This window comes from Schistocerca serialis, chromosome 2, assembly GCF_023864345.2.
Source record: "Schistocerca serialis cubense isolate TAMUIC-IGC-003099 chromosome 2, iqSchSeri2.2, whole genome shotgun sequence".
NCBI classification, from domain to species: domain Eukaryota; kingdom Metazoa; phylum Arthropoda; class Insecta; order Orthoptera; family Acrididae; genus Schistocerca; species Schistocerca serialis.
In genome coordinates, this window is record NC_064639.1 from 582,138,423 (window position 1) to 582,163,192 (window position 24,770).

The 24,770-nt window shown below is 39.2% G+C and overlaps 1 protein-coding gene across 1 annotated transcript in view; it reads right to left on the bottom strand.

The window, feature by feature from the left end:
- Positions 1 to 24,770, bottom strand: part of LOC126457597 (cytoplasmic dynein 2 heavy chain 1) — an 808,157-nt gene that overhangs the window by 67,881 nt on the left and 715,506 nt on the right. Inside the window, exons 63-64 of the mRNA XM_050094037.1 lie at positions 17,595 to 17,755; positions 17,167 to 17,403 (exon numbers count right to left, since the gene is read on the bottom strand). Coding sequence (XP_049949994.1) covers positions 17,167 to 17,403; positions 17,595 to 17,755 — 398 coding nt within the window. The remainder of the gene's footprint in view (positions 1 to 17,166; positions 17,404 to 17,594; positions 17,756 to 24,770) is intronic.

A 24,770-nucleotide genomic window follows, 5' to 3' on the forward strand; every position in this document is an offset into this window, starting at 1 on the left:
GAACAATTCGATTGTATGTTCAAGTCCTAAATGAAATAGTTTGATGGGGGAGTGGAGCGCGGCTGAGATACTTCACAACTGGCAGCCACACATGCTACTCCACCTTCTGTGGCCTGCACTGCACCTGCTGCAATCAGATTCATCCAGCCGCTAAGCACCAGTATCACACCTGTGGGTATCCCAAGTGGATACTGGCCACTGTTGTCTGCCACCAGGGATGCCATCTTTGTGATATCAGTATGGTTGACGGGCTGGTGGTGCACCACTTTGATCGATTGTGGCGCTGCTAGCCACCAGAAGCTACCAGTTTGCAAGTGCAGCCCCCATTGCTGCAGTCTGCTCCACTGCTTGTTGCCTCGATCCTGTTGTCACCTGCCATTGAGGTGCCCCTGCCCCACTAGCTGCCTACTTCACAGCATTCGGTGTCAGTCCATCCCTGGCCTCAGGTCTGTTGCTGCACCCTGTTGTTCCGGTCGGGCTGCCTCCACTGGTCCCCTTGTCATCATTGCCTCAGCCATCATCTCTGGTGGGTCCAGCATTGTGTCCTCCATCCAGGGACCTGCCCACTGATAATGATGCAGAGATGGTGATAGCACTCTCCTATCCCGTGCTCTTGTCGGGCACCATATGGGACCACTGCTCTTGGGTGTGCCTACACATTCCAGCCTTATGCTTAGGTGCCTGCCCGGCACATCATCCTATCACCTCTGTTGGCAACAGCTGCCACTGCTCTGTATCCAATGAATGTCTCTCTCTTTGCGCTGCAGGCGCCCTCCTCCATTGACTGGGCACCACTTCACATGAGAGAGAGATATGTGCTGTATCCTGCTACTAGTAAACATGAGCATGAGTGTACTGAGTGTGGGTTGCCATGCATGTATACTCAAATCACCTGCCAATTGTATTAGTGCGGGCCAGTCATTAGACACTGCCAATAGGAATTGTGAACATGGCATGGTCTCCACCATGTGATCTACTGGTGGCCTGTGCCTATATATGCATGTAGCAGCAATGACAGATCCTCTTGTATTCCTAGTTCATATTGTGCACAAGAGTGTTTTGTGTCTTGTGGAGTCCCGAGAGGCTTAATGTTCAGAAGTGATGAATAAAGACATAAAGTGCACCTTATTCAGTTGATGACTACATAATACCTGCTTCTCACTACACTGTTCGCATGCATATCTTTGTCACTCTCTCCCTTGAGATTAGCAATATTGACCATCTTGTCTGGTAAATGATCAATGAGGTGAAAGACCTACAGCTCATGACTAATAACTGTGTTTGCCTGACAGATCATTGTGTTTTCTTCATGGAAGAACCTCAAACTAGAATTAACTGGAATATTAATAACCAAACAATCAAAATATCAACACTACAGATTTCTGTAGTTGCTCATACACATTACCTTTTGCCTAGCTACACCGTGATTTATCACTCAGTTGCTTTTAAAGAATTATTTTCCCAATCTGCTGTGCTGGGATAGGTACATCTTAAATGAAAATATATGTATATACTGTACATTGAAAGGTAACAGGATGAGGGTGGCTCCACTTGCTACAATTTTACTCCTTAATTTTGTTTTTACTGTTATTTCAAATGAACATTTTATTAATTGGTCCAACGTTCATAGTTTTGTCTATGGAGTAACCATGAGATTTCTAGCAATGTAATAATTAGTTTTTCTACAGACATATTATTTAAAGGGGTCATTAGCAATTTCAGTCTCTACAGAACATGTGGAGTTGAGATTTCCAATGAGCAACTATATAATTGTATATAAAATAATGTACCTGATTCAAAAGCCCTTCAGTTGCTCTTTTTAGTTAACATTTTATTTTTCCCAAAAACTTTATATTTAAAAAATTATTTAAGAATCCCAGCAAATGTGTACATAGTGTTAACAAACAGTTAAATTAACTTTGTCAATTTTATAATTACTTCCTATATGGTGGACCAAATCATTATTTGATTCACTAGAATGACATCAATACTAAATCTGAGCTTTATATTATTGTTGTTGTTGTGGTCTTCAGTCCTGAGACTGGTTTGATGCAGCTCTCCATGCTACTCTATCCTGTGTAAGCTTCTTCATCTCCCAGTACCTACTGCAATCTACATCCTTCTGAATCTGCTTAGTGTATTCATCTCTTGGTCTCCCTCTACGATTTTTACCCTCCACACTGCCCTCCAATACTAAATTGGTGATCCCTTGATGCCTCAGAACATGTCCTACCAACCGATCCCATCTTCTGGTCAAGTTGTGCCACAAACTTCTCTTCTCCCCAATCCTATTCAATACTTCCTCATTAGTTATGTGATCTACCCATCTAACCTTCAGCATTCTTCTGTAGCACCACATTTCGAAAGCTTCTATTCTCTTCTTGTCCAAACTATTTATCGTCCATGTTTCACTTCCATACATGGCTACACTCCATACAAATACTTTCAGAAATGACTTCCTGACACTTAAATCTATACTCGATGTTAACAAATTTCTCTTCTTCAGAAACGCTTTCCTTGTCATTGCCAGTCTACATTTTATATCCTCTCTACTTCGACCATCATCAGTTATTTTGCTCCCCAAATAGCAAAACTACTTTACTACTTTAAGTGCCTCATTTCCTAATCTAATTCCCTCAACATCACCCGACTTAATTCGACTACATTCCATTATCCTCATTTTGCTTTTGTTGATGTTCATCTTATATCCTCCTTTCAAGACACTGTCCATTCCATTCAACTGCTCTTCCAAGTCCTTTGCTGCCTCTGACAGAATTACAATGTCATCGGCGATCCTCAAAGTTTTTATTTCTTCTCCAATGATTTTAATACCTACTCCGAATTTTTCTTTTGTTTCCTTTACTGCTTGCTCAATATACAGATTGAACAACATCAGGGAGAGGCTACAACCCCGTCTTACTCCCTTCCCAACCACTGCTTCCCTTTCATGTCCCTCAACTCTTATAACTGCCATCTGGTTTCTGTACAAATTGTAAATAGCCTTTCGCTCCCTGTATTTTACCCCTGCCACCTTTAGAATTTGAAAGAGAGTATTCCAGTCAACATTGTCAAAAGCTTTCTCTAAGTCTACAAATACTAGAAACGTAGGTTTGCCTTTCCTTAATCTTTCTTCTAAGGTAAGTCGTAAGGTCAGTATTGCCTCACGTGTTCCAGTGTTTCTACGGAATCCAAACTGATCTTCCCCGAGGTTGGCTTCTACTAGTTTTTCCATTCGTCTATAAAGAATTCATGTTAGTATTTTGCAGCTGTGACTTATTAAACTGATAGTTCGGTAATTTTCACATCTGTCAACACCTGCTTTCTTTGGGATTGGAATTATTATATTCTTCTTGAAGTCTGAGGGTATTTCGCCTGTTTCATACATCTTGCTCACCAGATGGTAGAGTTTTGTCAGGACTGGCTCTCCCAAGGCCGTCAGTAGTTCCAATGGAATGTTGTCTACTCCGGGGGCCTTGTTTCGACTAAGGTATTTCAGTGCTCTGTCAAACTCTTCACGCAGTATCATATCTCCCATTTCATCTTCACCTACATCTTCGTCCATTTTCATAGTATTGTCCTCAAGTACATCGCCCTTGTATAGACCCTCTATATACTCCTTCCACCTTTCTGCTTTCCCTTCTTTGCTTAGAACTGGGTTTCCAGCTGAGCTCTTGATATTCATATAAGTGGTTCTCTTTTCTCCAAAGGTCTCTTTAATTTTTATGTAGGCAGTATCTATCTTACTCCTAGTGAGATAAGCCTCTACATCCTTACATTTATCCTCTAGCCATCCCTGCTTAGCCATTTTGCACTTCCTGTCGATCTCATTTTTGAGACATTTGTATTCCTTTTTGCCTGCTTCATTTACTGCATTTTTATATTTTCTCCTTTCATCAATTAAATTCAATATTTCTTCTGTTACCCAAGGATTTCTACTGGCCCTCATCTTTTTACCTACTTGATCCTCTGCTGCCTTCACTACTTCATCCCTCAAAGCTACCCATTCTTCTTCTACTGTATTTCTTTCCCCCATTCCTGTCAATTGTTCCCTTATGCTCTCCCTGAAACTCTGTACAACTTCTGGTTCTTTCAGTTTATCCAGGTCCCATCACCTTTTTGCAGTTTCTTCAGTTTTAATCTACAGGTCATAACCAATAGATTGTGGTCAGAGTCCACATCTGCCCCTGGAAATGTCTTACAATTTAAAACCTGGTTCCTAAATCTCTGTCTTACCATTATATAATCTATCTGATACCTTTTAGTATCTCCAGGGTTCTTGCGGCTTCCTCTTTTCTTAGCCCCAATCCATATTCACTGACTATGTTCCTTCTCTCCCTTTTCCTACACTCGAATTCCAGTCACCCATGACTATTAAATTTTCGTCTCCCTTCACTATCTGAATAATTTCTTTTATTTCATCATACATTTCTTCAATTTCTTCATCATCTGCAGAGCTAGTTGGCATATAAACTTGTACTACTGTAGTAGGTGTGGGCTTCGTATCTATCTTGGCCACAATAATGCGTTCACTATGCTGTTTGTAGTAGCTTACCCGCACTCCTATTTTCCTATTCATTATTAAACCTACTCCTGCATTACCCCTATTTGATTTCGTGTTTATAAACCTGTAGTCACCTGACCAGAAGTCTTGTTCCTCCTGCCACCGAACTTCACTAATTCCCACTATATCTAACTTCAACCTATCCATTTCCCTTTTTAAATTTTCTAACCTACCTGTCTGATTAAGGGATCTGACATTCCACGCTCCGATCCGTAGAACGCCAGTTTTCTTTCTCCTGATAACAACGTCCTCTAGAGTAGTCCCCGCCCGGAGATCCAAATGAGGGACCATTTTACCTCCGGAATATTTTACCCAAGAGGACGCCATCATCATTTAATCATACAGTAAAGCTGCATGCCCTCGTGAAAAATTATGGCTGTAGTTTTCCCTTGCTTTCAGCCGTTCGCAGTACCAGCACAGCAAGGCCGTTTTGGTTATTGTTACAAGGCCAGATCAGTCAATCATCCAGACTGTTGCCCTTGCAACTACTGAAAAGGCTGCTGCCCCTCTTCAGGAACCACACGTTTGTCTGGCCTCTCAACAGATACCCCTCTGTTGTGGTTGCACCTATGGTACGGCTATCTGTATCGCTGAGGCACGCAAGCCTCCCCACCAATGGCAAGGTCCATGGTTCATGGGGGGGGGGGGGGGGGGGGGGGGGTTTATATTATTATGAACTAAAATGTATTTATTGATTTCACTAGACATTCATACTGTCATCTACATATATAACCATGGGACAGTAGGTCCATCAGCCTGCACCTACCGATCATTCAATCAACATCTTTGTGTCAAAGTCTTATAGTTAGCATCTATACAACAGTCAACACCACTGTAAATATCTTTGCTAAAGTTCTTTGACCCTGTAGGAGTTACTCACTTCGAGAACACGATTGTAATCTGTGTTACATCCGCGTCAGTAGAAGTTAGTCTACAGTCAGCAATCATTTTATCAACAGCACGTTGTCAAAATCTGCCTTAATCATTTCATCAATATCTCTGTGTCAATAAGATGAATATTTATGTATTATTATCGGTTACAAAAAAATTTAAAAAAAACTTGGAGGGACCAGCACCACCAAGATTGGATATGATGGCCAGGGAAATCTGCTTTTGAACTAAGCTGGTGAGGTAATTACGTGCAGTGAAGGGTGAGATGAGAATGGTGGTGTATTGCTGTAAAGAGTCTGCATCTTAAAAAAATACATTTGTCTTGAATGCCAAGGCAGCATGGGAGGGAATGTTTGACATGAAAAGCATGGCCACTGTCAAAATTTAAGTACTGTTGTTTGTTGGTACGTTTAACATGGACAGAAGTGTGTAGTTGGCCTTCAGTGAGGACAAGATCAACACCAAGGAAAGCGGCATGGGATTCAGAATAAGACCATGTGAAATTTAACTGGGTGAAGGTATTCAGAGATTCCAGGAATTTTAACATGTCAGTCTCATCATGAGTCAACATGGTACAAATGTTTTCAACGTATCTAAACCAAAGCAGAGGCTGAAGATTTATGTATTACAGAAAAGCCCCCTCTGAGCAACCAATGAAAAGGTTGGCATAGGAAGGAGCCATCCTGGTTCCCATAGCCATACCCCTGATTTGTTTGTAAGTCTGTCTCTCAAAGGTGAAGCAGTTGTTGGTAAGTATAAAATTGATTAAGGTGAGTAGGAAGAATGTCATAGGTTTGGAATCAGGTGGGCACTGACTGAGGAATTGTTCAACGGCAGACAGACCACATACGTGGGGGATGTTGGTATAGAAGGAGGTGGTATTAATGGTGACAAGCAAGGTGTGTGGTGGAAGTGGGATGGGCACAGATTTCAGACGTTGGTATCTTTGATATAGGAGGGAAGTCTTTGTATTATGGGTTGCAGGTGTTGATCAACTAAGGCAGATACATGTTCAGTGGGTGCTTTGAAGCCAGGAACTATAGGACGGCCAGGATGCTTGGGTTTGTGGATCTTAGGCAGAGGGTAAAAGGTGGAGGTGCATGGTTTGGGAGGGGTGAGAAGTTCAATAGATTGAAATGTTAGTCCTTGTGAGGGGCCTGACATTTTAAGGAAGGACTGCAGGTCAATTTCAATCACAGGAATGGGATCTTGATGGCAGACACTGTATGTAGAGGTGTCAGACAGCTGGTGTAGACCTTCATTATCATACTCCTTTTGGTCAAGTGCTACAGTGGTAGATCCTTTGTCTGCTTGGAGGATAATGATGGAGTCATCAGCTTTTAGAGAATGTAGAGCCTGGAGTTCTGCAGTAGACAGGTTAGGGTCATCTTGTAGGTACCTGAGGAAGGGTTATGAAGCAACACGGGATCTGAGGAATTCTTGGAAGTCTTGGAAGGGATGATTTTTAAGTAGTGGTGATGGGTCAAGTTGGGATTGTGGTCTGACCTGTTCAAGGCAGGGTTCAATGTCAGGTTTGCTGTTAGAAAGGTTTTGGGACTCGGATGCAAAGTGATGTTTCCAATTAATATTACATGTGCAGGAGAGTAGGTCCTCCACTAAAGCAGCATGATCAAATGGAGGTTTAGAGCTGAAAGTGAGACCCTTAGACAATACAGATAATTCATGAGGTGAGAGTGCTTTAGATGAGAGGTTAAGAACACTGTACTGTTGTGACTGGTTCTTGATATTATGGGTTATTCTTGGTCTGAGAGGCAGTGGTGAAGGCTGTGGGATGTTAAGATGGTTGGCCAAGCTTGGTTCATAGGAGAGGAGTGGTGGTTGGTGGAGTGGCTGTTTAGGGAGCTGCAGAGGGACAGGAAGGGAAACACCACTGTTCAGGTAGTTTAGGAGAAGCTTTTTGAGGTGAAGTCTGGCATGTTGTTGCAGTTTGAAGTTGGCTTAGTGGATGATACCATCCAAGGAAACATGAGGGGCAGATAGCTTCAGGATTTTGTAGGAGAGAAGTCTGGTGGAGTAGAAATTGGCTGATGAGTCATATAGGTTACAGACTATCTGAGTAAGAACAAGAGATTGCTGTATCTGAAATTGTAAAAGAGTCTAGTGTAGGGTAGGATTACATACAGAAATAGGAACTTTCAATATTAGACCTTCTGGACTAACTCCAATGGACAAGCAGGTTTCAAGAAACAGAATGTGGGACTTCAGTTTCGACAGTGCAAACGCATGTTTTCCATAAGAACAGGTGTAATATGAGATGAGGGTCATCATGGCAAGAGAGGACAGTTTGGAGAGTTAGAAATCATGGGAGATGAGAAATAAATAAATAAGCAGAGGGTGGAAAAGTTATAAAAATGGAAGAGAACCAAGGAAAAAATTTGGAAAAATCAGAAAAATTCGTACAAAAATCATGAGAACAGGCAATGGTTAATAATGATTGGGTGATCTATATGATATGAAAAAAATGATTGGAAAAGAAAAAAGGAAAAAAAAAAACTGATTGCGAAACTCATGAAAGCAGACAAAATTTATGAAAACAGGGTAAACAGGTAGTGAAAGTCATATGAGAAAATGAAAACTACTTACCTTGGCAATTAAAGTGATGTAAGAGATGGCAGTTAAAGTCAATCAGAGAAGTTAAAAAAAAACAAATGCACAAAAATGTGAAAGAATTACATATAAATGAGATAAGTGAGATAAGTGGATGGTGGGAAAGAAAATAGCTGTCAAATTTGCAAATAAATCAGTGAAAGATGATCGGGAGAAGGTCATGCAGTGTAATGAACCATAAATTGCTATATGAAAATTTGTAAATAACAATGGAATTGTTGTACGCAAATAAAAATGGAACTGTCTACATGCATGGAAATCAGTAGTAGAAAAGATGTAAGGGAAAAGTGTTGAATAATCTTGGTGATACAGATAAATAAATGAACAGATTAGGATATAAGGCAGAAAACATGATAATTTGAACAAGACAGATGACAACAAAGACTGACAAGAGGCTTACATAAGAAGGAATTGGCAGAATTCAGGATGGAACCATGGGAAATTTTATTGGGAGAATGGAATTCAGAGATTCCAGGAAATTTAAGAGGTCAGTCTCACCATGAGTCCATATGGAAAAGATGTCATCAATGCATCTAAACCAAACTAGGGGCTGAAGACTAATGGATCCCAGGAAAGCCCCCTCTAACCCATGACAATTAGGAAGGAACCATCCTGATGCCCAAGGTCATACCCCTGATCTGTTTGTAAGTCTGCCCCTTAAAAGTGTCATAGTTGTTGGTAGGTATAAAATTGATTAAGGTGAGTAAGAAGAATGTCATAGGTTCAGAATCAGGTGGCCACTGACTGAGGAAATGTCAGCTACACACTTCCATCCACATTAAGCCTACCAATAAATAACAGTATTTACATTTTGACAATTGCCATCCTCTCCATGTCAAATGTTCCCTCACATACAGTCTTGGCATTCAAGGCAAATGTATTCTGTTGGATGCAGACTCTTTACAATAATACACCACCATTCTCACCTCAGCCCTCGCTGATGTAACTACCTCACCAGCCTAGTTCAAAAGTAGATTTCCTGGGCCATCACATCCAATCCTGGTACTGCTCATTCCTCCAAAAAACGACTTCAGAGCACACCACTGGTGACTCAGTATTATTCTGGTATGGACTGTATTAATCAGCTACTTTGACACGGCCATGACTTCCTAAAATCATGACCTGAAATGAGATCCATTTGTCTGAAATCTTGCCCACCACTCCTAGAATAGCTTTTTGTCACCCTCCCAATCTCCGCAATATTCTTGTGAGGCCCTATGCTCCTTCTGCACCCAATTCCCTACGCTATTGCTCCTACCCCTGTGACCATCCCTGCTGCAACACTTGCCCTATGCACCCCCCCACCCTCTAGCAGCCCTGTAACTGGCAAAACATATACTATCAAAGGGAGAGTCACCTGTGAAATGACATGTCATATACTAACTGTTATGTAAACACTCTGCTGTTACGTAAACACTGTTTGGCCTTTTACATTGGGATGACTACCACCAAATTATCAATTAGAATGAATCAGAATAGGCAGAGAGTGTATACTGGCAACGCATAATATTCTGTTGCAGAGAATGCTCTACAAAATTAGTGCTTGTTTCACCACACATGCCATCTGGATTCTTCTCCCCAGACACCAGTTTCTCAGAACTCTGCAGGTGGGAACTAGCACTACGACATGTCCTTTGTTCTCACCACCCAGCTGGCCTTAATTTAGATTAATTTCTTCCATCTCAGCATTTCTTCCCAGTAACTACTCTTTTCTTCACTCCGTTTTAGTTTTCTACATCTTTCATTGTCTTACCCATCTATTTTTCACCGCCTCCCCTCCCACCTCTGTTGCATAAAATCCAATTAGTTTTTCACTTTTATTAACTCATGCATGATGTTTAAGCAGTAATCTCTGTCTTGCATATTACCTACCATGTCTTCCACCTTTAAGCTCCCAGGTTTTCAAATCTTGTCTGATGCAGTCCCCAACCACAGTCTTTTCTTCTCATCCCTGACCAGCAGTTCTGGGTGACTTTCCCAAAACCTACCCCTTTTCCTAGACTTCTCCAATCCTTTACTTTCACCCCTCTTCCCTCCCCTTCAACCCTTCTGCCTGAAAAAGAAGCCACTGGCTCCAAAAGCTTGCCTAATTACAACCTTCTTTTATGTGTGTGTTCTGGTGCCATCTGGTGAGTAGATTTTGTATCTATCCAATTAAATTATTTTGTCAAAAATTGAGTGTTTTCGTTGTTGTATAAACCCATTACACAAATATATAAATTTTCTACAAAAGTAAAACTCACTTTCCATCCATACATATAATATTTAGGAATGTAATACTAGAATGATTATACTACATAATGACATGTATATCATAATAGACTTATCAAAAAACAAAGATGATGTGACTTACCAAACGAAAGCGCTGGCAGGTCGAAAGACACACAAACAAACACAAACATACACACAAAATTCAAGCTTTCGCAACAAACTGTTGCCTCATCAGGAAAGAGGGAAGGAGAGGGAAAGACGAAAGGATGTGGGTTTTAAGGGAGAGGGTAAGGAGTCATTCCAATCCTGGGAGCGGAAAGACTTACCTTAGGGGGAAAATGTGTGTGTGTGTGCGAGTGTATACCCTGTCGTGTGTGTGTGTGTGTGTGTGTGTGTGTGTGTGTGTTGTCTACTCAAAAAGAAGGTCTTATAGCCAGAAGCTTATTTGTTTAGCAGTCTTTTTACTGTGTCTGTCTGTGACTCAACATCTTCACTATATGCTGAATAGCAATCTACCTTTTTCGTAACATTGTCATTATTCTATCCTGTATCTTCTGTATTTTTTTTTTGCTCACACAACAATTACAACATGGGGTAAACATGTCTTATTAATTCACAAATCAGAGCAACATCTTCCAATAAAATCTTGGAACACAATGACATTTCACATTAGATCTCCTCAACTGTTTATTGGGCATTGACATTCTTGCTTGCCCACCTGCCCCTTGATTTCCAAGACACTACCTAGCTACTGCAGCAAAGCAGGTGACCCCTTCACAGCAGCTGGAGATGCTAACTCACTGCCCCACATTGGTAGCGTCCTGTACTTGCCCATTTTGCTCCAAATCTGTATATCAATCCTGTCAATCCAGCACACTTACCATGGGAAATTCTCCACGTACTAACTATATAAATAACACCTTTCATGAGCTTGTCAGGAAGAAATGAAAGATGTTATTCTGGATGTTCCACGACAGTGGAAGCATAGTGACCAAAATGTATTATTCTGTTTTTAATGTTTTATTACAGTAGGAACTGCTTTATTCCTTGTTTGATTTTATTTATCTTTGTGCATTTCATCTTTTTGCTAGTTTTATTTTTTGGATATCTCTTTACATTAGAACTGTTTGCAAAAAGGAAAAAACTCTGTACGCACAGGTGGGGGGGGGGGGGGGGGGGGGCACTCTTGTTACATCTCGCTGCAAATATGCAACAACTTAAAGCATAACACTGGCCTGTAGTTCTAGTACAAGACACACCTATTTGGGCATGCGAGTTTGACTGCTGCATGCCAGAGGTAAGGGGCTGAGTATGTTTCAACCCTCATTTTATACCGTACATCTGCTATTGCAAAGCAAAAATATATACTGTAAATGTTTCTTAATGAATTATTTTAACTTTCTACAACAATTTTTTTGATTAAATGATGGTCTTAATGGGACTTTGTATCAAAACTTGCACCCAGTAACAAAATAAAAGTGCAACTATTGACAAAAGCAATTTTTACTCATATCAAAAGGTGCTACCCTGGTGTCAAGAAAGACAATTAAGTACTACATCAGGAAATACCATCTACTGGCATGTTTTTGGTTTCTTTCTCCATTAGATGCTGACAACTGTGGTCTAATTTTACTTTGCTTTGCAGAACTATGCATTTTTTTATGTTTAATGTGTCACAATTTCGTACACCACAGTTCCTTGTTTATTTCCATGAATGCAAGACATTAATACAAAATAAACAGTTGCTCAATGACCAGATAAATTTGGAAACCAGGTACTATATAAAATAAATTTCATTTCACTTCTTGCCTATCACCTCCTTCCTCCAATCACTCTCCATCAGAGTACTATGCATGTATGCCTACTCATCTATGGTCCCCCTCCCTCACCTACTCTCCACCAAAAAAAGTCATTATTCCTTCTTTACACTTACACAGTATATAAACACACAGTAACACAGTTAAATAGAATAACACACATATGTTAACATTCTGTAATCTGTCTCATTCCACTATAATTTATTGCGCACAATGACCAATGGAACTGGTAGCTTACTAAGTTACAAACAAAGAAAGTAGATCAGAACAGTGCCCGAACACACAAAAACATGTATTGTGCTATCCACATTAAGGCAAAATGATAGAGCTTTAACTAAAGGATGCAGATATACTGCAGAGTTTATACAGCAGAAAGTCCTCTCCCTTTCAGGAATGCACACAAAGACAAAGTATACTAGTCAAATAATATGCTGAAGAGATCGTATAGTACAGTTTGTACAAGTGGAGGTTGTGCTAGTGTTAGCTAAACATAAGAACGAAAACGCCCATGGCCCAGATGCTGGTAACCCAGCAGTTCTGCCACAGATCACGTCACAGGCTGTAGTGCTCCTGACTCCTTTGTTAACTTGGACATGAAGACTGTAAACATTCTTGAAACCTGGGAGACCTCAAAAGCGTTAATAATTAATACGTCCAATGAAAAAAACCCTGTGCACCAAAAGGAGTATTAACCAGTTTGTCTTATCACTGCACTTACTGAAGCACAGCAGTAGATCCAGTGTGGCCCACTCCAGTGAAATTGGGAACTCAGCAAAAGTAACAGATTTGATAAGAAAACTGTATACAGAAGAATCTTATATTTACAGCCTAAAAAGGTACATTGTTCAGAGGATGTTATCTAGAAGAAACTGAAAATTTTGTTATAAAATGCAGTGTAGTTTTCTGTAACATTCTACAATCCTCAATCATGATTACAGAACATATCAAGAATATTGACTGAAACAATAGCACTTTCTGAAGCTTCATGGCAAATTAAAACTGTGTACCAGAAAAGGACTCGAAGCAGCGACTTTCGCGTTTCGCGGGTTTTTGCTCTAGCAGCTGAGCTATCTAATGCTTGCCCTCAATGATTTACCTTCATATATACAGGGTGATTATAATTAAAGATGAACTTTCAAACCACTGTAGAAATAACACCACAGGTCAGAATGACGTCAAATTGCAACATAATATTATCAGAGAAGGGGGAAACATACGGCAGAAGAAAAAAAATAGCGTGAAAATTAATCAATAGATGGTGTTGTATGTGTTAGAATATGTAAATGAAAACACCTGTCATGCCACGACCCACTGAAGTTGGTATAAACACGCCAGGCACACAGCTTTTCCTCCTTTCACATCTGCGACATTCGCCATGACTGTCTCAATGCAGGATCACACCCTGCTTGTAAAGCTGTACTACAAGAATGATGACAGTGCACACATCACTCTGCAGAAGTTCCGGACACTGATGGGTTTGAAAAAAGGCTTTGATCCGATGACTGCCATGGGTCTGGAGAAAGAGATTCGCAAATTCAAAAAGACCAGTTCTTTTGGTGTGCAAACTGGTAGAGGGAGTAAACGAATTGATTCAACGTCAGTGGAAGAAATGGCCACAGCAATGCAGGAGGAAATGAGTGGTGGTGTGCAAATGTGTAGTGCATGGAGAATTGCCCGAGCATTGGACATACCCGTGAGCACTGTGTATAAAAACCTGCAAAACATCCTTCTTTGCTACCCATTCAAAATTAACCATGTGCAGGAGTTGCTTCCTGTTGACCTGCCAGCAAAAGAATTTCTTGCTCACATGGAAGTGGACAATATTGGCCGTGGAAGATTTTGTGGACGGACAAAGCTCACTTCCATCTGACAGAATTGTCGAATATGGGCAACGAAAAATCCACATGCAAATCAAGCAGTACCACTTCATCCTGAAAAAGACATGGTGTGGTGCACAGCATCATTTATCATAGGGCCATATTTTTTCGAAGAGACAGGTACTTCCGGTCCTGTTATCTGTGCCATCACTGGTAAGCACTATGAGTGTCTTTTGCACAACCACATCATTCCAGATCTCCAACAGCATGGATGTGTGGATGGGATCATTTTTATGCAATATAGCACACCTCTGCACATTCCAAATCCAGTTAAGCAGCTGCTGAAGCACCATTTCAGAAATGCTAGAATTATCAGCCACCATTTCCCAACAGCCTGGCTGTCCCGCTCACCTGAGCTTAATCCATGTGAGTTCTGGCGGTGGGGCTATCTCAGATGTTGTGTTCACTGTTCCAATTGCAAACTTAGCTGCATTGAAGGCATACATTGTGCAACACATTCTGAACATGACCCCAGAAATGCTTCGATCAGTTGTGGATCATGCTGTTTTTCGATTTCAACTTGTTGCAGAAAACAGTGGACAGCATATTGAACATGTTTTCCACCAGTCACATGGAAATTAATACTCCAATTTGACGCTTTTTATGCAGTTTTTGGCCTCGGGATACTTAAAAACCAATGTGATTGATGCTTTTTATGTGGTTTTTGGCATCAGGACAATTAAAAACCAATGTGGTTGATGCTTTTTGTGTAGTTTTTGCCCCCAGAACAATTGAAAGCCAATGTGAGTGATGCTTTTTATGTGCTTTTTGGCCTCAGGACAATTAAAAACTGATTTTTGGCATGTAACTAACAGTACCACACCTGTATACCCATGCACACTGACTAGTACAGTTTGTTTAACATGAAATGTACACCTTAGGCATTGTTGTATGATTCATTTGTCATATGTAGTCAGTCGCTATTAAATTATGATGCTTACAGTGCTAAATATTGCTACCCCCCCCCCCCCCCCCCCCCCCCCCCCCCCGGCTATACGTTTTCCCCCTTCTCCGATAATATTCCGTTGCAATTTAACGTCATTCTGACCAGTGGTGTTATTTCTACAGCGATTTGAAAGTTTAACTTTAATTATAATCACCCTGTACATATATAATGCAGTGTGTGTAAGTGTGTGTGTGTCTTGAGGTAAAATACATGCACAATAAAGAAGCAGTACTTGAATTTATTTTGTAGTGGCCGGTGTTTGAGATTTCCAGCTGGGATGGACTTGCCATCTTTGAGAGCAGAGTCTACTGCCTCAAGATAGCGCAAAGTGGTAGAACCAAACAGTTAATAGAGATAAGTAATGGAGCACAAAAATTTGCAGCCTACATAGTCCACCTCCATATAAGGCCTGAACAACGGTAAGAATGTTGCATTCTACAATACCTCTTCTCCTATCTTCCATGCTCCACAGAAGTTTACCTGCATACCTTGCGGACTAGCACTCCTCAAAGAATGGATATTGCAGAGAATATTGCAGAGAAATTGGTTGGACAGAGCACAACGGATTGTTTCCAGAAAGAATTTCCACTCTGGAGGGAAGTGTGTGTCACTCGGATTAAAACTGTGTGACAGACCAAGATTTGAACAAGGGATCTTTTCCTTTAGAGAAGACCTGTTAGACAGGGCAACCACAGCTGTGACTAATCATCTCATTAGGAGTTAAGAAGCCATTTCAGATATATTTAATATTTTTATCATCAGACCACTAGCAGTTTCATGGCACTGAAAACCACGCTCTCACCTGAGATTATGGTTCTCATTGTCACATAGCTGGTTGTAATTTGATAATAAAAAGATTAAATACACCTGAAGTGCCTTCTTAATCCCCAAGATGTTTTCTTTAGCTGGCAAGCATGCTATACTGACAGAACTAGCCACATATGACTCATGATCTGCCTTTGAAGCTTTACTTTCCAGGTTGCACATTTGAGTCCTGGTTTGGTACACAGTTTTAGTCTGCCAGGAAGTCTTAAGTGAGTGATTTCTCCACCGCATAGTGAAAACTCATTCTGATAACAATCCTTTAGTATATGACTAAGGTATTTCTCTTCAATACCCTTTTTCCCAGGAGTACTAGTAATGCAAGGTGTGCAGGAGAATTTCTGTGAAGTTTGGAAAGTAGCAGAAGAGATACTGGTAGAAGTAAAGCTGTGATGGTGGGTCATGAGTCATGCTTGGATAGCTTAGCCAATAGAGCATTTTCCCATAAAAGGTAAAGATCTCGTGTTTGAGCGCCAGTCTGACATACAGTTTTATTCCACCAGGAAGTTTCAAATGAGTGCATACCCTACGGCAGAGTGAAAATTCATTTTGGAATCTCGATGCCTATAACAAATTAATCTGATGAGCAGTTTCTACTGCTATCAAATTATTATATGTAATTATAAAATTTTTTACCCCACTTCAAATGCATTCTCCAGACATTTCCCAAAGTCCAGTGAATGTATCGTCATTATTCAAAAAAAAAAAAAAAAAAAAAAAAAAAGTATATCAGATAATTTGTCAGGTTTCCAACATGGATACAGCTTTAATGACTGTGCCACAAGCCCTCATCCTCAACAATCAGAGAAGCCTTTAAAAACAATCCAAACAAAAATCTCTGCCCTTTTATGAAGCTCACAGTACCTACCCATCTAATCCACATTAACTAATGTATCCTGACACTTTCATGACTCCCTGAGATATAGGAACTCTTATCGCACTGATGTAAATATAATCTATAAAGATAGTCAAATATTAAGGAATTAGATTAATTATTTTTTGCCACATGTCTTTTTACTCACATTTACTTTTGCCTGTTTTACCACAATAACCCAAGCTTTATGACTTAGCAAATACTTTTGTAATTCAAAATTTATAATTTATATCTAAAAACAAAGATGATGTGACGTACCAAACGAAAGCGCTGGCAGGTCGATAGACACACAAACAAACAAAAACATACACACAAAATTCAAGCTTTCGCAACAAACTGTTGCTTCATCAGGAAAGAGGGAAGGAGAGGGAAAGACGAAAGGATGTGGGTTTTAAGGGAGAGGGTAAGGAGTCATTCCAATCCCGGGAGCAGAAAGACTTACCTTAGGGGGAAAAAAGGACGGGTATACACTCGCACACACACACATATCCATCCACACATATACAGACACAAGTAGACATATTTATAATTTTGCGTACCTCATACGTCATCTTTAGGCAGGACTGGGCAAGGACAGATGAAAAGTTTAAGTGTTGTTCTGTTGAAAGCCATAACCTAAAGTTTTCATGTCCCTTTACTGTTCTAAGATATTTCTCAAGATCAGGTAGACAGGCTGTTGCCAGATGAAGGTTCTTGAGGCACAGCCAGTTACCCTGATCAGCAGCAATCTGAAGAGCCTCCAGAGCCACATTCAGTTCATTTGCACACAGCACCATCTGGAGAAGGTAGTGAAATTAACCAGCACAGAAAATTGTAATTACTGTTTAGAAACAGTAATATAAGACACTACATTAAAAAATTATTTTCAGCAACTTTCAATATAATATTATCTAAAAAAATAAGCAACAGAACAGAATGACAAACTGAATAAATTTTCCAACTGAAATAGGCCTATATAGTGGCATACTTCTTTGTATTTTCCTTCTCCTACAGTTGCACTGGCAAGTTCACGCAGTTCTTCAGAAGGGTCTGCTCCAGGGGAAGTTATCAACAAGATGGGCTCATATGGTAATGACTCTGAATACAACTGTTTCAGGCTAATTGCTGGTGGTGATAGGTCAGACAAACCTGTAAGAGGAAACATTTAAAAAATGATAATAATCTTCATTTTGTGTCAAATGTTTTGAGTATGGCTATAAAATAAGTTAACACAGTAGGAAAATATAGACTGCTATTTATCATAAAGAAGACATGTTAAGTAGGCACAACTAAAAGACACTTACATAAAGCTTTCGGCCACAGCCTTCATTGGCAAAACAGAAACACACACCAATCATACACACAAGCAAGCACACCACAGTGTGTATTTCTCTTCTGCTGATGAATGATGCAGCCGAAAGCATTATATAAATGTCTTTTAATTGTGCCTGTCCGCAACTTGACATGTCTTCTTTATGGTAAGAAGCAACCTATCTTTTCCCACAGTGATGATGATGCTACCTGGAGTTTCCATTATAAAAAAGTCAGACATGTTTAATATATTTTATAAAATTATGACACACAATTAATTGGAGGGTGCCACTTGCCTTCCAGAGGTGAAATTCTTACTGTTGTTGTCAGACATCTCTAAAAATACAGCAAAATTCCTAGCTTTCAGGATTATTAATTTGTTCTTGAAGAATAAAATAATAATTCCAAATGTCTGGCTAGTGGCTTACAATTTAATGTATGGCTATGAGCAGTACCGAGAATTTTATCTCCTGAAGATAAGTATGGTCCATAATTCTGTTCCATAATTTTATAGTAGTCTCAGGTCAATTTTCCTTTTGATATCATTAATGAACTTACCAGACAAAATATTAGTCTCCATCAAAGAACATACTAGCCACTTTGGAAGTCTGTCAATGGTGTAGAAATGATAATAGGTAGTCTGGTGATGATCCACCAACGATGTAATTCATGGCTGTGAAGAGGTGTGTATGTGCCAGTCAGTGATATGGAATCAGAATAGTAAAATGGGTTGACAAGGAGATGTGACAGAATGGCAAACAAAGGCTAACATGTTTGGATGTGACCACACTGTGAATGAAGTTGCTCGATCTGTTGGTGTGTCAATGCAGACTGGCCAATGTATCAACAATGAATGGTGTATCACTCGCAATCGTGTAACATGCCATAAAAACAGTAGTCATAAAAAGACCCTGAGTGACGGAGACTTAGAGTAGGTTTTAAACTGACACAAATTGCTGCTGTTTGTGAATACAGGCCCTTATCAACCAATTGGCAAGCAAACATTGAAAAACAAAGGTAATGGAATGCAGTCAAATTCAGTTATGTGATGCTGATGGAATTAGATTAGGAAATTAGACACTAAAAGTAAGTAGATGAATTTTGGTATCTGGACCAGTGTTTTTCAGAGGTATGATGCAATGTTCTTTTGGACATGCAAGCAGTATCATACTCATGCCCTGACACTGGGAAAGTGACTTTAAATTAAAATACCTACCCTGTATAGGATATACATAAAGAATGTATGAATGCAGGTTGTACAAACACAGCTAGCCTTGAGCCGTGCTCGGATAGCCTGATGGTAAGGCACAATATGCAGGAAAACCGGATTCAAGTCCCAGTCCAGCACTAATTTTTGTTGTTATCATTCAGTTATATAGCTGATGGTTGTCCATATTTACAACTACGAATACATTTAATTTATTTCATAATTGCTGTAGTTGCCACAGTGCCGGTTCCTTCGGACGTGCATACATCATACTTCTGAAAAAACAGGCACTGCAATATAGTATTTCTAAAATGTGTGGGGACTCATAATAAGTACGACCAAAAGGGATATTTAATCATAAAATGCATGAATGGTCATGAGTCCATTTGACCAATTGAAGAGTGTCACAAAGATGTTGAAAGAAGTGAGCTGGGAAACTCTTGAAGATAGATGCAATCTAACCTGTGAAAGCCTACTTAGAAAATTTCTGCAATCAACTTTAAGTGATGAACCTATGGATATAAACAACATCCTATGTATCACTGCCATATGGATCTTGACAAAAAGATTACACTAAGCACAGTCTGCACGGAGATGTTAAAGCAATCAGTTTTCCTGCATTCCATAGATAAATGGAACAGGAAAAAGTCCTAATAAATGAAAGTACTCTTTGCCATGCACTTCAGTGATTTTCAGAGTACAGATGTAGACAATGTAGACATAGATGTCTAGCAAAGTAATGTGGTGTTCAGGCCAAGCATTGAGTTCAGAACAGCTAAGTTACCTTAAATGACACTGATACTTTTGTCATCAATATTCTACAGTTGGTACATGTCATCACTTCTATTATTGTTTGAATTGGTGCCTGCTGAGAATTTGATATTAGATGGGGATGGCACAAATATGGGTGAAAAAAAAAATCCTAGTTTACATTTCCCCAATTCCTCGACTCCTGCATTTGTGAGGATATCAGCCAGGTACTGAAAACAATCATTTTTCACAGAAGCCATGATGCTTTGCTTTGGTTCCCCTCTCATATAACAGCCACATAATAAAATATATCTGGATATCTGAAACAATGATGTGAAGCCACTGAACATGTCACATAGAGCAACTGATTGATAATGTACACAAAACAATGTACTTAGGAACAGTCCTTACATTTTATTGACTTGTGTAACCTATTGTAACCAGAATACCACAGGTGGCCCCTGTGTACAGAATGAAGACAGGTAAAGTGAGGTATGAATCATATTAACATGCCAAGATAATTTTTACTCACAGACAACTTTTGTGGGTTTGGCTCAGTGTTCTCACACAAAAAGACGATTTTATTTATTCTATCAGCTATGTATTGATGTTTATATACAGTACTTATTATACATTGATTCTGTACCTTTAGAGAACATTTTCATGTATTATCTACTCTTCCTCTCCTGGCCCCACAAACCACAGTCAGTGTTCAGCCTCATCAAGCACACTTCTCCACAGGATTCTATCCTTGGCATCCTCTTCCCTTGCTCTAAGTATCTGAAGATCATTGGCCACATGGTCTCTCCATCTTATTTTTGGCCTATCTAAGGTTTGTCACCCTCCAGGTCTCTTCTACAACACTTCTCTCAGTCTTAATTCCTGCTCTCTTCCATAGACATGCCCAGCCCACATTAGCCTCCTTGTCTTGACTTCCACAAAAATATCTGGTTCATTAGACATCATCCTGAGCCCACTATTTTCTATTTTTTTTTCTTCTTTGCCATTCTCCTCCTTCATAAATTGGTCCAAATATCTTCTGCAGGATTTTATTTTTGGAAATCTTCATCTTTCTCTCTGTATCCCTATCTATTCTCCATATTTCTGCCCCAGATAATAATACTGGTCTGATTATGATTTTATTTATCCTTATTTTGGTTCCTCTTGATAAAAGTTTTGATGACAGTAGTTTGTTGAGTGAATATGATGTTCTGGATGCCTATTTTATCCTTGCTTCCATTTCTTGTTCCTCATCATTTCTGTTTTTTACTCCGACCCCCAGATATCTAAACTCTCTTGTTTCTTCAGACACATCATTATCAATCTCTATGGTGTCCCATCTATTTATCTTATAATTTCTTTCTACCCTCACAAATGATGTTTTCTCATCATTTACCTCTAATCCAACTTCCTTAGTTTTTGAAACAGCTTTTTAGTGAGTATTTTCAGGTCATCTAGATTTTCAGCGATTAATGCTCCATCACCCCCGAAGGCCAGTATTTTCATTTTCTTTTCCTATGCTATTTCCCTCCTTTGCTTCACTTGTTGGATCCAGTGCTTCCTGTATTATTACATTCAACAAGAATGGTGATGTGGCACCGATGAGGTCGACACCAGCATCGATATCCGTTCATCTTTGGACTCTGAGCATCATTTTTGGACTCTGAGCATTGTCTTTAGGCTGTTCCGTCATGTTCAGTTCTTTGTGAGCCTTGCATGTGTTTAGGTGAATAAACGAACTACTGCTAAATGGGTGTTGTTTGGTGTAACCAACCCGAACTTCTCCCTCAGTGATATTCCACCTCCTTGCCTCACTCCTGATTTTATGTCGAAAGCCACAGAATGTTCTCCACCAATTTCCAATATGCCTTTTGAGCCTTCCAGTGCAACTTTTATAAGACTTGCAACCCTCTTTGGTATTCCAGACTTCTGCATTTTCTCCTACAACTTTTCTCTGTTTATATTATTGTAGGCTTTGTTAAAGTCAATAAACAATATTGCCATTGTTTTGTTGTCTTCTCAACATTATGATGCAACTTCTTTCAATGCACATATCAGATCAGTGGAATCTTGCTTGCTTCTCCTCTACTATCTGTTTTAAATGAGATTCCAATCTTTTCTGGTGAATCTTGGGAACACTTTGTAGGCTGTACAAATTAATGAGATGCATCTATTATTTCTCCATTCTTCTTTATTTATATATGTATCACCCTTTTTATGGATTGTTGCTACGACCACTTCTTTCCACTCAGATGCCATTCTTTCATCATTCCAAATGATGGTCACAAGTTTGTGTACTTATTTTGCAATTCTATCTCCTCCCTTCTTAAGTAGTTCAACTGTTATTCCACTTCTCCCAGATGTTTTGTTGCTTTTTAGTGTTCTGACTGAGTCTACAGTCTCTTTCAATGTTGGGGGTGCAACTAAGCTCTACGTTTTCATTTATTACAGATGTATATCCAAGAAGTACGAAAAAAACTAAGATATGGAATTTATAAAGTAATTTTCAGAATCTGTGGAACTAAGTCATTTTTAAAAACGTCTTCATTTGAAAACAATAAAAAAGTTGAAAAACTGGAGTTTGGTATAATCTGTTTCAGACTCCTGCTGTTTATACAAGAAAAGTGGCAATTTTAATGTAACATTATACTCTTTCTCACTGCTTTAATGGAACAGGTTTTGAAGCCACTGTTGGAGTCAATCACGTGCTCAACAATGGTTCAGTTGCAGCTTGGTAGAAGTCATTCATATGTGTAGACAGCTGGTTAGTGGTCATGTTCAGATTAAAAGTTGTGGAGTAGTTGTGAATAATGTAGCTACATGAATGAAATACAACATATTTGATGGGCCCAAGGGACACCTTTTTTCTGCCATGTGGTTATAAACCATCTGGAAATGAGTTGGGAATAGTAGTGGGAAAAGCCGTATTTCACAGGTGTGAGTAGTGAAATATCATTTCAAAAAATGTAGGCATCTTAATCAGTGGGCCTGATGAAAGGCAGCCAAAGAACTTGCAGCCTATGAGGTATTAAGGGTGTGCTTCTGTATAGCTACTTAGTTTGTGTGATTGTAATATTAAGCATATAGATTATCTAAAAGTAAAGATGCTGTAACGAAAGCATTGGTATGTTGATAGGAGACAATAAAACACACACACACACACACACAAACACACAAATTTCAAGCTTTCGCAACCCACAGTTGCTTCATCAGGAAAGAGGGAAGGAGAGGGAAAGACGGAAGGATGTGGGTTTTAAGGGAGAGGGTAAGCAGTCATTCCAATCCCGGCAGCAGAAAGACTTACCTTAGGTGGAAAAAGGGACAGGTATACACTCGCACACACAAACGTATCCATCCGCACATATACAGACACAAGCAGACATGCTTTCTTTTGGTAAGTTACAGCATCTTTATTTTTAGATAATTTTTCCCATGCGGAATGTTTCCCTCTATTATATTCATAAGCATATAGATTGATATAGCACTGGCGATCTGCTATGAGGAAGCACCTATACGCAAAGAGCTTGATAAGTTTATGGCACATTAAGCAAGAAATGATTCATCACTGCTACCTCTGGCTTGTAAAAATGTACAGGTTTTTGAAGTGGGAGGATCTACAGCTACCAGAGTGTTGATATTGTTGATGACTGGTAGGTCAATGTTTTTATAGAGCCATCTGAGGGATGACGGGCAGTCTCAAGGAAGGTATCTTTTTGAGTTGATCTAAGGTGGACCAGATGAACTCAATATCAGAGAAAGTATTAAGATTGTGGAGAAAGGAGACGCGAGTGTCTTGGCTATCATTCATGATTATGAAGATATGATTAACAAAACTGAATCAGACAACAGACTTTGATACCTGTATGTATATAGACTGGCATATGAGGGTGCCATATTTTATTTGAACACTTTCCCCTCAGACAATCATTTGTCTATGTGTGCTAACTTACAAAATATGGTGGGAGGTCTGGAGTTAGCAGCACACTGGAAGACATATTTTTTATGGTAGTAAAGCCATGGTTAATAGAGAGGCCAAAATTTTTTCTTCACTGTTTTGTTTGCATTGTGTCTATATTGTTCTTCTTATTTAATGTAGATAGAATTCCATTTGGCTCTTAAGTTACTAGGCTGTTTACAGTCCTCCAATTGGTCAGCACACTATGCTAATTTTCCAACATACTCAAATTTTCTATAAATTTAAAAAAAAAATTAAAAAAGATATAACCGTTCTTTTACTGTCTATCTCACACATTCCCAGGAAGTTGTGAAAGATAGTACTCCAATCGCGTTCTCTCCAAGGCTTTGAACAGGGTGTATTTATACACCTTTTAACAATTATGTTCTTTGACATTATTATGTTATTTCATGTTTGGTGTTACAATGGCAATAAGTTAATTCCAGCAAAACTGATATTACAGAATTTTAGTAGAAATTAAAACAAGTACAATGGTAATGCATATTTCCGAAATTAATGATCTTTTACAAGTGCAATTTTGAAACATACATACAGTTGACAATTAAATTCTTATTATTCAGTCCAGAACATTCTCGAATATCTTTATGTAATTTAATTAATTATGTGATTTTATGAAACAATTTTGAGCTGGTAACATTTCTTCAACATCAAATTGCAATTCAAACGTTCAAAATGACTTTTTACAACATTTGAAGGCTAAAATGTGGAATAATTATGTACATCACAAAATCTTTAAATCGTGTTACAAAAAATTAATGAATCATTCTTCTAACATTATTTATGATACAAACTGTCTTTCTGAATCAGGTTACGTCTCCAGTTTGAATGAATATTCACTAGTTTTCGTAATATGTGGACATTGCACTGAATTTCTCTACAGAATGATCCAGGAACATTAATTATGAGTTCAATTACAGATT